Raw genomic sequence first — 14,992 nt, 5'->3', positions numbered from 1 at the left:
ATCATGGAGGGGTGGTACAGTATCAAGGACAAGGTGGAGGGGCGGTGCAGTATCATGGAGGGGTGGTATAGTATCATGGACAAGGCGGAGGGGCAGTACAGAATCATGGAGGGGTGGTACAGTATCATGGACAAGGTGGAGGGGCAGTACAGTATCATGGACAAGGCGGAGGGGCGGTACAGAATCATGGAGGGGTGGTACAGTATCAAGGACAAGGTGGAGGGGCGGTGCAGTATCATGGAGGGGTGGTATAGTATGGACAAGGCGGAGGGGCAGTACAGAATCATGGAGGGGTGGTACAGTATCATGGACAAGGTGGAGGGGCAGTACAGTATCATGGACAAGGCGGAGGGGCGGTACAGAATCATGGAGGGGTGGTACAGTATCATGGACAAGGGGGAGGGGCGGTGCAGTATCATGGAGGGGTGGTATAGTATCATGGACAAGGCGGAGGGGCAGTACAGAATCATGGAGGGGTGGTACAGTATCATGGACAAGGTGGAGGGGCAGTACAGTATCATGGACAAGGCGGAAGGGCGGTACAGAATCATGGAGGGGTGGTACAGTATCATGGACAAGGCGGAGGGGCAGTACACAATTATGGAGGGGTGGTACAGTATCATGGACAAGGCGGAGGGGCAGTACAGTATCATGGACAAGGCGAAGGGGCGGTACAGAATCATGGAGGGGTGGTACAATATCATGGACAAGGTGGAAGGGCGGTACAGTATCATGGACAAGGCGGAGGGGTAGTAAAGTATCATGGAGGGGTGGTACAGTATAATGGACAAGGCGGAGCGGCAGTACAGTATCATGGAGGGGTGGTACAGTATCATGGACAAGATGGAGGGGCGGTACACAATTATGGAGGGGTGGTACAGTATCATGGAAGGGTGGTACAGTATCATGGACAAGGCGGAGGTGCGGTACAGAATCATGGACAAGGTGGAGGGGCAGTACAGTATCATGGAGGGGTGGTACAGTATCATGGACAAGGCAGAGGGGCGGTACAGTATCATGGAGGGGTGGTACAGTATCATGGACAAGGCGGAGGGGCAGTACAGTATCATGGAGGGGTGGTACAGTATCATGGACAAGGCGGAGGGGCGGTACAGAATCATGGAGGGTGGTACAGTATCATGGAGAAGGAGCAGTATGGTAGAATGCAGAAGGTGGAGGTGCGGTATAGTATAATTGAGAAGGTGGAGGTGCGGTATAGTATAATTGAGAAGGTGGAGGTGCATTATAGTATAATTGAGAAGATGGAGGTGCGGTTTAGTATAATGGAGAAGATGGAGATACGGTATAGTATAATGGAGAAGGTAGAGATACGGTATAGTATAATGGAGAAGGTAGAAGAGCGGTACAGTATAATGGAGAAGGGGGGTGAGTAGGGGCTATTATGCATTACATAGCAGTGTGAGCTCATATATAGTGGGGGATAGGCTGTACATAATACAACACTGGGGTAGCTTCTAATGGACAGAATATAATGCATAAGATCTAATAACAGGAGCGGGTGGACTGTACATCATACAGCACTGCAGTCATGGATGGATATAGTGGATAGATATAATGTATGGTGGGGGATGGGCTGTATAGCAGGGATATATGGATGAAACACCCTCAGCAATCAGCCAGGAGGGCTACCAGCTATCAGATCTAATGCTATATACTCTGCTATTGTGATGCATAATAACGCCATATAGTATAATCCATAGTGATGGGGGAGGCCATAGAGGATGTGGACATCACACAATATACAGGATAGGAGGGGAACTTGGTAGAGTGATAGGTATAGTGATCAGCACTGTACACAGCGCCTGGCCATCCCCCGGAATACATAGGCAGGGACAGGCACCCTGTACCCCCTGCTCAGGACTCCCGCCGCCCCCCGGCCTCCTCACCCAGTGCGTGGTCTTCTTTGAACATCCACTTCATGTTACCGAGCACTGACAGCAACGACAACAACAACAGGGCGGGCCTCCCTCTGACGTCACTTCCGGGACAGACCGCTCCCCCTCTCTGTATCTCCACCCACACAGGGCGGTGATTGTAAGACGAATACGCTCATGACGTCATTTGAGAGCCCAGGAGAGCGCCCTGAGCCAAGATGACATTATCCTGTCATCGCTCCATGCGGTGTATGGGGGTGAAGTAGCCGCGCTGCCCCCCTAGCCACAGCTAGGGACATGATACCATAAAGAGTTGTAGTGTTACCCTATAGGACCCCAGCATTACATATATACACCTCCCTACCTTCTGGCTGGAAAAGAGGGGAATAAGATGCGTCACTAGTAGCACGCAGCATAAAATCCCCTATAATTGTGCCGATGCTATTTTATCACGCTGATCCCAGATCAGGTGCTGTTAATATAAATTGGAAGTCCGGCTGGATCATTAGGCTCTACTCTCTAAAAAGAGACGGCTCTTCTGACTCCTGAACGGAACCTTATTAAATTTGTAGCCTGAGGGCGCGTTCATAACGCGACGCTAGCGCACACGGGGCGGAGTTTGGGGCGATCGCATATGTGTTTCCAGAGAAACGCATGCGATCGGGTTATTAATCGCATGCATTTCCCGGGAAACGCATATACGATCGGCCCGAGCCCCGCCCACTGTGCGCTAGCGCCCTCAGGGTGCGTTCACACGTTGCAGTTCAAAACTGCATCGCAATCAGCTTTGAGGAGGTCTTAGGTGCAGTGTTGTCAATTGAACAGGTGATTCCCGTCATTTACATAAATGAGCCAGTTGTTCGCGAACTACACATCATTAGTTATTATGTGGTGAGCTTGGTTCTGGTGCTGTATTTTTTTTTACTGATCTTGGTTGTGGTCACAATATGAGGGAGCTGCTGGTGAGGTAGCATAATATGAAGGGCCACAGTATGAAGAAGGAGCTGCTGGGGGCTTACAATATGAGGGGAACTGCTGGGGGGGGGCAGAACATGAGGGGGGTCACAATGTGAGGGAGAAATGGGGGCAATAAGGGGTTATACTGGGGAAAGTAAGAGGCAGAAATATCTGAGATGCACTTTGTGCGATGCATCATGTGTTGAGAAGTATGAGAGAGGAAGAGGAAACAGGATTGCTTCTCTGGGGGGAGGCAGAGATTGGCGATTTGAAAAAAAGTTGATATGTGGTTGGTAGGGGTATATTTATACAATAAACCTCTAATACTCATCTCTTGACTCGCTCCCCCCTCTGTTGGTCTCTGTTTGTATACAGAGCACAGCAGAGCCATCCTGACATTTGGCGCACGCCTGCTACACAGCTCAGTTGGTTGTAAACAGCGGAGACATTGACAGACTGCACAGTGGCTGAATGAGAACAGGGAAAAATATAATTTTTTTTTGTTTTAATACACCCCAGCCATATATCAACTTTTTTTTTAATCACAGACAATTAGAGATGAGCGAACATACTCGTCCAAGCTTGATGCTCGTTCGAGCATTAGCGTACTCGAAACTGCTCGTTGCTCGGACGAATACTTCGCCCGCTCGAGAAAATGGCAGCTCCCGCCGTTTTGCTTTTTGGCGGCCAGAAACAGAGCCAATCACAAGCCAGGAGACTCTGCACTCCACCCAGCATGACGTGGTACCCTTACACGTCGATAGCAGTGGTTGGCTGGCCAGATCAGGTGACCCTGGGATAGACTAGCCGCTGCCCGCGCTGCTCGGATCATTCTGTGTCTGGATGCCGCTAGGGAGAGAGCTGCTGCTGGTCAGGGAAAGCGTTAGGGTGTTCTATTAGCTTACTGTTAGGCAGGAGTGATTCTCCAAGAACCCAACAGCCCTTCTTAGGGCTACAATAACGTTCTACTTTTTTTTTTTTTATTTGCATCTAGTACCATTTTGTGAGGAATTAGCAGGGGGACTTGCTACCGTTGTGTTTAGCTCTTAGTGGCACACATATCCACCTCAAACACCAAAGTGGGAAAATTTAGTAGGGGTTGGATTTCAATTAGGCACAGTCTGCCATTTTTCCTTTTTTATTTTACGTTTATTTTGTTTAATAACTCAGCGTCATCTCATCTGGCATAGTAGTGTGCTTTCATACTTGGCTAGAAAATAGCCATAGGAGAATCCAAACGGCTTACGCCTACAGTAGCGTTATATATTTGATTTCTGGTTGATCTGCTGGTGGCTGTACTTGCTGCAGTGCATCTACTAGCCAATTGTGAGCAATTTGTAGTGAGACTTGCGACCGCTGTGTTTTGCGCTTAGTGACGCACATATCCATTGCAAAGACCGAAGTGGGAAAATTTAGTAGGGGTTGGATTTCAATTAGGCACAGTCTGCCATTTGTCCTTTTTTATTTTACGTTTATTTTGTTTAATAACTCAGCGTCATCTCATCTGGCATAGTAGTGTGCTTTCATACTTGGCTAGAAAATAGCCATAGGAGAATCCAAACGGCTTACGCCTACAGTAGCGTTATATATTTGATTTCTGGTTGATCTGCTGGTGGCTGTACTTGCTGCAGTGCATCTACTAGCCAATTGTGAGCAATTTGTAGTGAGACTTGCGACCGCTGTGTTTTGCGCTTAGTGACGCACATATCCATTGCAAAGACCGAAGTGGGAAAATTTAGTAGGGGTTGGATTTCAATTAGGCACAGTCTGCCATTTGTCCTTTTTTATTTTACGTTTATTTTGTTTAATAACTCAGTGTCATCTCATCTGGCATAGTAGTGTGCTTTCATACTTGGCTAGAAAATAGCCATAGCAATAGGATAGCATTGTTTGGTTTTAAAAACTCAAAAACACAAAAAAACACAAAAAAAAGTTAAAAAAAAATTAAAGCTATAACTCTCATTTTAAAATGTTCAACCCGAGGGCTAGGGGGCGGGGACGTGGGCGTCCAACTACTGCAGGGGTCAGAGGCCGTGGTCCTGGCCGGGGTGAGACACCACCTGCTTATGAGGGAGCAGGGGAACGCCGCAGAGCTACACTCCCTAGGTTCATGTCTGAAGTTACTGGGACTCGTGGTAGAGCACTGTTGAGGCCAGAACAGTGCGAACAGGTGATGTCGTGGATTGCTGACAATGCTTCGAGCAATTTGTCCACCAGTCAGTCTTCCACGCAGTCCACCCATGTCACCGAAATCGCCACTCCTCCAGCTCCTGCACCTCAGCCTCCTCCCCCCCAGTCTGCCCCCTCCCAGGAAAATTTGGCATTTGAACCGGCATACTCTGAGGAACTGTTTTCTGGACCCTTCCCACAGTCACAAACCACTTGTCCGGTTGCTGCTGAGCAATTTTCCGATGCCCAGGTTTTCCACCAGTCACAGTCTGTGGGTGATGATGACCTTCTTGACGTAGTGGAAGTGTGTAAAGAGGTGTCCGATGATGAGGAGACACGGTTGTCAGACAGTGGGGAAGTTGTTGTCAGGGCAGGAAGTCCGAGGGGGGAGCAGACTGAGGGATCGGAGGATGATGAGGTGACAGACCCAAGCTGGGTTGAGAGGCCGGGTGAACACAGTGCTTCTGAGACGGAGGAGAGTCCTCGACCAGAACAGGTTGGAAGAGGCAGTGGTGGGGCCAGACGGAGAGGCAGGGCCAGAGCTGGTGCAACAGCGCCAAATGTGTCAACTAGTGAAGCTCCCGTGGCGAGGGCTCTTGCGGCGAGGGCTAGATCTTCAGAAGTCTGGAGGTTCTTTAAGGAAACACCGGATGACCGACGGACTGTGGTGTGCAACATTTGCCAAACCAGGCTCAGCAGGGGTTCCACCACTACTAGCTTAACTACCACCAGTATGCGCAGGCATATGAATGCTAAACACCCCACTCAGTGGCAACAAGCCCGTTCACCTCCGGCCGTGCACACCACTGCTCCTTCCCCTGTGTCAGCTGATAGTCAGCCCCCTGCCCAGGACCCTGCCACAAAAACCCCATCGTCGCCTCCACGATCCTCCACAGCATCCACCAGCGTTCAGCTCTCCATACCCCAGACGCTGGAGCGGAAACGCAAATATAGTGCAACCCACCCGCACGCCCAAGCCCTTAATGTGCACATCTCCAGATTGCTTAGCCTGGAGATGCTGCCCTATAGGCTAGTAGAGACCGAGGCCTTTCGCAACCTCATGGCGGCGGCCGCCCCTCGCCCCAACGCCGTTTCTGACAAGGTCCACCTGACCACGGACACGTGGACGAGTGCTGCCGGGCAGGGCCACTATATATCGCTGACGGCACATTGGGTTAACTTGGTGGAGGCTGGGACCGAGTCTGACCCTGGGGCTGGTCATATACTGCCGACGCCGAGGATTGCGGGGCCTACCTCGGTCCAGGTGTTTCAGGCCTACTATGCCTCCTCCTCCTCCCACCCCTCCTCCACCTCCTCCTCCGAACTACCATCCGAGGGCACGGCGCCATCAGTCGGTAGCTCTAGGCACAGCAGCAGTGCCGTTGCTAAGCGACAGCAGGCGGTGCTCAAACTGCTGAGCCTAGGCGATAAAAGGCACACCGCCCAAGAGCTATTACAGGGCATCACGGCGCAGACTGATCTGTGGCTGGCACCGCTGAACCTGAAGCCAGGCATGGTTGTGTGTGACAACGGCCGTAACCTGGTGGCGGCTCTGCAACTCGGCAGACTGACACATGTGCCATGCCTGGCCCATGTGTTAAATCTGATAGTTCAGCGTTTCCTCAAGACATACCCCAATCTGTCAGATTTGCTCACGAAGGTGCGCCGCATCTGTGCGCATTTCAGGAAGTCCAGCACAGATGCTGCCACTCTCAGGGCAGCGCAGCGCCGCCTCCAACTGCCCGCTCACCGACTGTTGTGCGACGTGCCCACGAGGTGGAATTCAACACTGACCATGTTATCCAGAGTTTACCAGCAGCGCCGAGCCATTGTAGACTGCCAGATGTCAACTTCCACCAGAACTGGTAGTCAGGTCAGTCAGCTTCCTCAAGTCTACAATGAGGAGTGGACGTGGATGTCTGATATCTGTCAGGTGCTGAGTAACTTTGAGGAGTCAACACAGATGGTCAGTGGCGATGCCGCCATCATCAGCCTCACCATCCCGCTGCTTGGCCTGTTGAAAAACTCTCTGATCAGCATGAAGTCGGAAGCTTTGCGCTCGTCACAAGAGACGGGGGAAGAAGATTCCCTTGTTGATAGCCAAAGCACCCTTAGGTCTGTTTCTCAGCGCATATCGGAGGAGGTGGAGGTGGAGGAGGATGAGGAGGAAGAGGAGGAGAATGTTGGCGAGACACAAGAGGGGACCATTGTTGAGTCCTTCACTGTTCAGCGTGTATGGGCAGAAGAAGAGGAGTTGGAGGAGTTGGAGGAGGAGGAAATTGACAGTGAGGGGAGGGAATTCTTACGTGTTGGTACTCTGGCGCATATGGCAGATTTCATGCTAGGCTGCCTATCCCGTGACCCTCGCGTTCAAAGAATTTATTCCAGCACCGATTACTGGGTGTTCACTCTCCTGGACCCACGGTACAAGCAAAATCTTTCCACTCTCATCCCTGCAGAGGAAAGGAGTGTGAGAATGCATGAATACCAGCAGGCCCTGGTTCACAAGCTGAAACAGTATTTCCCTTCTGACAGCGCTAGCGGCAGAGTGCGTAGTTCTGCGGGACAAGTAGCGAGGGAGAGTAGGCGAGCAGGCAGCTTGTCCAGCACTGGCAAGGGTACGCTTTACAAGGCTTTTGCCAGCTTTATGTCACCCCAGCAAGACACTGTCACCTGTCCCCAGTCTCGGCAGAGTAGGGCTGATCTTTACAGAAAGATGGTGAGGGAGTACGTAGCTGACCATACCATCGTCCTAAATGATCACACAGCTCCCTACAACTACTGGGTTTCAAAGCTGGACATGTGGCACGAACTGGCGCTGTACGCCTTGGAGGTTCTTGCCTGCCCTGCCGCTAGCGTCTTGTCCGAGCGGGTTTTCAGTGCAGCTGGTGGCATCATCACCGATAAGCGTACACGCCTGTCGACTGACAGCGCTGACAGGCTGACGCTTATTAAGATGAATAAAGCCTGGATTTCTCATAATTTCCAATCTCCACCAGGTGAAGGAAGCTCAACCTGAATAATTGATCCACTCCTCCTCCTCCTCATTTTCCTCCTTCTCCTCCTCTTTGTACAGTAAAGCAGAGGAAACTGGCTATTTTTTGACAGGGCCCACTGGCTCTAGCTATAGTACTTTATGCATTTAATTTTTCTGGAGGGCCACCGACCCGGTCCTCTGTTTTAAACAATTTTTGGGAGTGCCACATACAGGCACTCAATCTATTCAATTTTTCTGGAGGGCCACCTACCTGCTCCTCTGGTTTGAAAACTTTTTGGGACTGCCACATACAGGCACTCAATCGATTCAATTTTTCTGGAGGGCCACCTACCTGCTCCTCTGGTTTGAAAACTTTTTGGGACTGCCACATACAGGCACTCAATCGATTCAATTTTTCTGGAGGGCCACCTACCTGCTCCTCTGGTTTGAAAACTTTTTGGGACTGCCACATACAGGCACTCAATCTATTCTATTTTTCTGGAGGGCCACCTACCTGCTCCTCTGGTTTGAAAACTTTTTGGGACTGCCACATACAGGCACTCAATCTATTCTATTTTTCTGGAGGGCCACCTACCTGCTCCTCTGGTTTGAAAAATTTTTGGGACTGCCACATACAGGCACTATCCAAATTAAATTGTCTCCATAGCAGCCTCCACACGTTGTCTCCATTGCTACCTCCAAAAGTCGTCCATATAGCTGCCTCCATACATCGTCCCTTTATCAAACGAGGTGTGTCAGGCAGAAATTTGGGTTGTTTTCATGGATTCCACATCAAAGTTGTTAACTTTGTCGCCACCCAGCTGTGTTATCCACAAAATATACTAATAAACTTTTATCATTTACCAATATTATTTCAGCGCTTCTTGCGCATCTGTTTACATTCCCCTCACCCGCCATATCCCAAACTTATAAGAACGCTACTACACTTGATCTTATACAAAAGGTTCTTAGAAGTGCTGTTTGGGGAGTAGCCTAGAGACAGGGGCTTGGATTGGCGAAAGCTCGCCTGGCTGCGGAGCGCCAGCTCCATCCCAAGATCCAACTAACATAGTTTTAACTGCAGCACCTTTAATCTACTACTAGTTCACTGCCTCCATAATAATAATAATAATCTTTATTTATATAGCGCCATCATATTCCGTAGCGCTTTACAAATCATAGGAAACAAATACAAATGTAATGTAACAGAGCACAACATTTGTATGGAACAACAGGAGTGAGGTCCCTGCTCGCCAGAGCTTACGGTTTATGAAGATGATGGGGTAACACGAGGTAAAAGAATATTTAATGGTCAAGCCATTCTTCTTAGGGAATAGAACAAAATATAATAAATGGAATTGCTGTCGCTTGAACCACTCAGCCGTCATCTTATATACCAGGTCCAGGGTGAATGGGACTGTAGAGAAGTCTGGTGCCTGTTGGTTGCTGGATAACAGATGGGAGGACGACACAGGACGGGTTAGTAGAAGAGTTAAAACTTCATGCAGTTAATGAGTGTTATAGGCTTGCCTAAAGAAATGGGTTTTAAGAGCACGTTTGAAACTTTGGAGGTTAGGTATTAGTCTGATAGTCCAGGGCAGAGCATTCCATAGAATTGGTGCAGCTCTAGAGAAGTCTTGGAGACGCGAGTGGGAGGTCCGCACTAGGGTAGAGGTTAATCTAAGATCACTGGCGGATCTAAGAGCACGGGTTGGGCGATAGACTGAGATAAGAGAGGAGAGGTAGGGGGGTGCAGCATTATACAGAGCTTTATGGATGAGGGTTATTATTTTAAACTATTCGAAAGGAGACTGGCAGCCAGTGCAGCTACTGGCATGAACTGTAAGCATACATGGTCCCCTTATCAAACGAGCTGTGTCAGGCAGAATTTTGGGTTGTTTTCATGGCTTCCACAACAAACTTGTTAACTTTGTCGCCACCCTGCTGTGTAATCCACAAAAAATACTGGCAAACTTTTATCATTTACCGATATTATTTCAGCGCTTCTTGCGCATCTGTTTACATTCCCCTCACCCGCCATATCCTAAACTTATAAGAACGCTACTACACTTGATCTTATACAAAAGGTTCTTAGAAGTGCTGTTTGGGGAGTAGCCTAGAGACAGGGGCTTGGATTGGCGAAAGCTCGCCTGGCAGCGGAGCGCCAGCTCCATGCCAAGATCCAACTAACATAGTTTTAACTGCAGCACCTTTAATCTACTACTAGTTCACTGCCTCCATACATGGTCCCCTTATCAAACGAGCTGTGTCAGGCAGAATTTTGGGTTGTTTTCATGGCTTCCATGTTAACTTTGTCGCCACCCTGCTGTGTAATCCACAAAATATACTGGCAAACTTTTATCATGTACCGATATTATTTGAGCGCTTCTTGCTCACCTCCTTTGGTTCCTCTCTGCCACCCATTGGTTTGAAGCCTGAGTCCATTTAGGGTATGTCGCCATGACACTCTCTAGCCTGCCGCTGCTGCCTCTGCATGCCGTCCCCTATAGTGTCAGGGTCAATTATTGGATGTTTTAGATGCTATCTAGCTTCATTCTGTCACTCTGTCATGGCCATGCTGTTGCCCATAATTTTGGCATAATGGTGCGATTATGCAGCCTCAGAGGCATCCATGCATGCTGCCCCTGCTGTTTCCTGTCCATTTCCGTGGTGTTTCCATCCTTTTCTGAGGTTCCCAGGTGTTTGGCCAAGCTTCCCTGTGCAGAGCCTTGGTCCCCTTGAAAAATGCTCGAGTCTCCCATTGACTTCAATGGGGTTCGTTATTCGAGACGAGCACTCGAGCATCGGGAAAAGTTCGTCTCGAATAACGAGTACCCGAGCATTTTAGTGCTCGCTCATCTCTACAGACAATCCAAGTGTATTAACCCCTTCCCGCTCTGCGTCAAATATATCCAATACATCCAAACCAGCATCGGGATACATGGCGTGCCAGCTGTAACTAACAGCGGCACCCCAGTCGGAGTGGGCTCCAATCACGGGTGTTTGACCCGTTAAATGCTGGGATCATCGCGACAATTAACCTGCCTTTGGGGGGGGGTCTTTCCCCCACGGTCACCCGCTCACCCCGTGCTGTCTTGGGGGGGGGGGGGCACTGATCGTTTGCTATGGCAGCTCTGAGCTCCTAGAGCTGCCTGTAGGCATTGCCTAAAAGATGGCATCAGGCACAGTGTCAGCCTTTGTATGTGCATAGGCTGTCACTGCTAATACCCTGCAATACATCAGTATTGCAGAGTATTATCATGAGCAAGCAATCAGATAATTGCTTGTTCATGTCCCATGGTGGAAATAGTTAAAAAAATGTTATTCAATAAAAAATACAGCAATAAATCAATAAAAATGCCCATAATCCCCAATAAAAAGACATATAACACAAAAAAAGTCTGAATCATAACACAAACCACACATATATAGTATCACTGCGTCCGTAACAACCCATAGAATAAAAGTAAATAATTATTGAACCTGCACGATGAATGCTGTTAAAAAAAAAGTGTTAAAAATCTGCCAAAAATTATGATTTTTACCTATTGAATACCACAAAAAATAGAGTGATAAAAAAAAAAATACTCCAGAATGATACTGGTGCAAAGTACAACATGTTCTGCAAAAAACAAGCCATCAACCAGCTCTGTAGCCAAAAAAGTAAAAATGTGATGCCACTTGGAAGACGGCAATGCAAAAATGTTGGATTTTTCCACACATTAGGGTTTTATTTAGCAAATTTAGTCAAACATAAGAAAAAAATTTCAAGTATGGTATCCCATACTATTGCCACCAGTTTAGTTTGGGTAATGGTTGACCTCTGATGACCTCTGGAAACTTTTATTTATATCTTAAACATGATAGCAGCACAAACAAAAGTTTCTTGTTCTACAAATTTGACATCAATTTTGTTAGATTTAAAAAAAAAGGTGACCAGACAAAATTATATGCGGATCTGAGGGAAACCATTTTTAGCTAAAATAAGGGTGTCAGTTAACTAATAGGGCTCTATGAGAACCTGCCACTGTCTGTATTTGTGACAAAGGTGGGGATGTGTTCCCATTATAGCCCTGGGTTCAGTCAGTAATCACTTACATCCAAAAAATATATTTTCCACCAATATATTTCCTAGGTCACTCCAAAGAGTATTGTCCTAAGACTACAACTAATAACATACCAAAAAGATGGTCATAGTGTCTTAGACCCAAAAATGTTTTTTTTTAATTGTAAAAATAAATATTTCTACATATACTTTTAATAATTTTTCCAAAAATTTTATTATACATACATTTTTATGGGAGAAAGGGGAGGGTTTTTGCACAAAAAATATGATTAAAAACAATGCAGGGTCAGCGGAGTCAAAATTGCAAAAATATAGATTTATAATTAGTCTTTAGAGCTCTTGCAATGAAGTTCAATTCATATACAGCTGGTCCCCTACTTAAGAACACTCGACTTGCAAACGACCCCTAGTTACAAACGTACCTCTGGATATTGGTAATCTATTGTACTTTAGTCCTAGGCTACAATAATCAGCTATAACTGTTATCACAGGCGTCTGTAATGAAGCTTTATTGTTAATCCTGATTCTTATGACAGCCCAACATTTTTAAAATCCAATTGTCACAGAGACCAAAAAAGTTCTGGCTGGGATTACAATGATAAAATATACAGTTCCGACTTACATACAAACTCAACTTAAGAACAAACCTACAGACCCTATCTTGTACGCAACCCGAGGACTGCCTGTATTTAATATTTCCCCTTGTCATGTAAGACCTTTTTAAATTAGTATTGCACCAACCCATGAACTAAGTTTAATTATGTCTATGGACACTATTAGGTGCATTAAGGTATTGTCTTAACTCGGTTTTGCACTTACTGGTTTGTACAGCATAGTGGAGCAAGAGGGCTTGACTGTAAAGATCCGGCGCCCTGGGAAACACCCTCGAAGCGCGTTTCGCCTGTGGCTTCATCAGGAGGAGTGAGCATGGTAAGTTTGTGTGGATATTTATTGTGTGGGGGAACCAATCTGAGCTTTAGGGAGGAGGGATATGTTGATTACCAACACCAGTGTATTGGTGCGCAGCTAGGGATTCCCCTGCCCTGAGTAAAGATGGATGCCGATCACAGCCAACAAGGAACTGCGCGTGAAAAAAAACACCACGCTCGAGAGTTAATCCCAAGCATCGTATTAGTTCGGACATGCCGTCCTACCACGGCTGTGCCGAGATCAGACGGGTTCACTGAAGATGTGCGCACTATTGGCAGGATGTCAACATAATTACGGTTAGTATAAATAATCATGAAAGTATATTAAGTTCCTAACGCTATATGTATGCAGGTTTTCTTGCAATAAGAATGGAAAAAGACAAAGGGTTATTGTTAACCTGTTTCATATGAAGTGATTCAATATTAGAAATATGAAAGTCAGGTTTTTATACTAGGTGTCTATAAGTAATTATTATCTAATATGCATAAAGTTCGTTAGATCCACTAAGGCTAGGTGATAAGGTGCATACAGTATCTAAAGTGCATGAAGTTCATCAAATATAGGATCCACCAAGGCTTAGTAATACAGTATTAGTTAGAGTTAATAATGGATACTATTATCGAATGTAGGGTATGGTGACAATTCTGAAGTGCTTAAGTGCCTAGAAAGTGAAAATGTGTGCATAACTGCGTAAATACACACGCACACAAGGATGCGTTCATGTGCATGTAGACAGAATGCACAACATGTGCAAAATGACAGAAGAGAGTGCATAATTTTTTACAAATACTCGAGTATAAGCCTAGTTTTTCAGCACAAAAAATGTGCTAAAAACCCAAACTCGGCTTATACTCGAGTAAAAAAATATACATTTTACCAGGTTTTTGTGGTAAAATTAGGGGCCTCGGCTTATACTTGGGTCGGCTTATACTCGAGTATATACGGTATATAAAATACATTACCATTACCATGAACTGTCTGACAGTATGTAGTATGTCATGATGCTGGTTGTTGCTAAGATCATATACATTTATAGTGGGAAATACAAAAGCCCACAATTGTTTACGAGAAGAGTCTGTTTACAGATCACACACTAATTTCCTTTTTTTTCCTCTTTTTTTTTTTTCTTTTTTTGGGTGTGTTTTCTCATTTCTCTTTATTTTTCTTTTATATACGTGTGGTTCTCCATATAGTGAAGAATGTACATTTTCTTTTTTTATACAGGGAGATGGACTTTCATCAGAAGGGGACCGGCAAATTACCACACAATCCGTCCGGGAGATCGAAACTTTCTCTGGGAAGTCATAAAAATAAAAAGAAAAAAATCAAAATCCTATACGGTAAATCCAGAAGATATGAGTAAAAACAATTATGTGAAGACATACATTTATTTAATAAAAACAACATTACCTTATACAGAGAATAATTATAACTATACATTTAACGTTGGGGATAACAAATGAATTGATCTATAAAGTTTACCGGAAAGAGGCAAAGCTTAAAGCTTCATTTAATCCAATGGAGGACATACTGCCTAGTCTGTATATCCATTTACACTCTAGTCTTTTGTTTAGGTTTCCCCCTCTTGTGCCCAAACTTACCTTATCATACCTTAAACTCGAGTCCCTCTGGATTACAATCATGATATTTTTTAAAATGTTTCGGTAGTGTGCAGAATTCATCTTCATTCTCGACGTCTTTGGTATTCACTATGCTTCGTGTATGTTCTCCCACTCTAACCTTAAATTCTCGTGATGTCAATCCTCTATAAATATTACCGCAAGGGCAGGTTGCATGGTAGATTATACTTGTGGTACTGCAAGTTATGTGTTAACCCCTTAAGGACACAGAGTTTTTCGCTCATTTCTCGCTCTCCACCTTCAAAAATCCATAACTTTTTAATTTTTATGTGCAGAGACTGGTGTAAGGGCTTATTTTGTGCGTAACAAATTTTACTTTCCTGTAATGTTATTTTTTTTAACATGCCATGTACTGCAA

General features: G+C 46.1%; 1 protein-coding gene and 1 long non-coding RNA gene across 3 annotated transcripts in view; one reads left to right on the top strand and one right to left on the bottom strand.

Moving 5' to 3' along the window:
* The window catches only part of GABARAPL2 (GABA type A receptor associated protein like 2), a 24,261-nt gene extending 11,269 nt beyond the window's left edge, over nucleotides 1-12,992 (bottom strand). The window contains exon 1 of one of the 2 annotated variants that reach the window (XM_072117297.1): nucleotides 12,884-12,992. In XM_072117297.1, coding sequence (XP_071973398.1) covers nucleotides 12,884-12,977 — 94 coding nt within the window. In that variant the 5' untranslated portion in view covers nucleotides 12,978-12,992. Of the gene's footprint in view, nucleotides 1-1,907; nucleotides 2,062-12,883 lie in introns of those variants that run through there. The other variant, XM_072117298.1, reaches the window with a different exon arrangement.
* LOC140070607 (uncharacterized) lies at nucleotides 1,914-14,992 on the top strand. Its single transcript, XR_011848957.1, has 4 exons — nucleotides 1,914-2,144; nucleotides 12,896-12,994; nucleotides 13,091-13,290; nucleotides 14,219-14,992. It is a non-coding gene; the product is annotated as an uncharacterized lncRNA (long non-coding RNA).

This window comes from Engystomops pustulosus, chromosome 7 (genome assembly GCF_040894005.1).
Source record: "Engystomops pustulosus chromosome 7, aEngPut4.maternal, whole genome shotgun sequence".
Classification (NCBI taxonomy): Eukaryota; Metazoa; Chordata; class Amphibia; order Anura; family Leptodactylidae; genus Engystomops; species Engystomops pustulosus.
The sequence above is the reverse complement of the archived record's forward strand: the minus strand, read 5'-3'. Positions and strand labels throughout refer to the sequence as shown.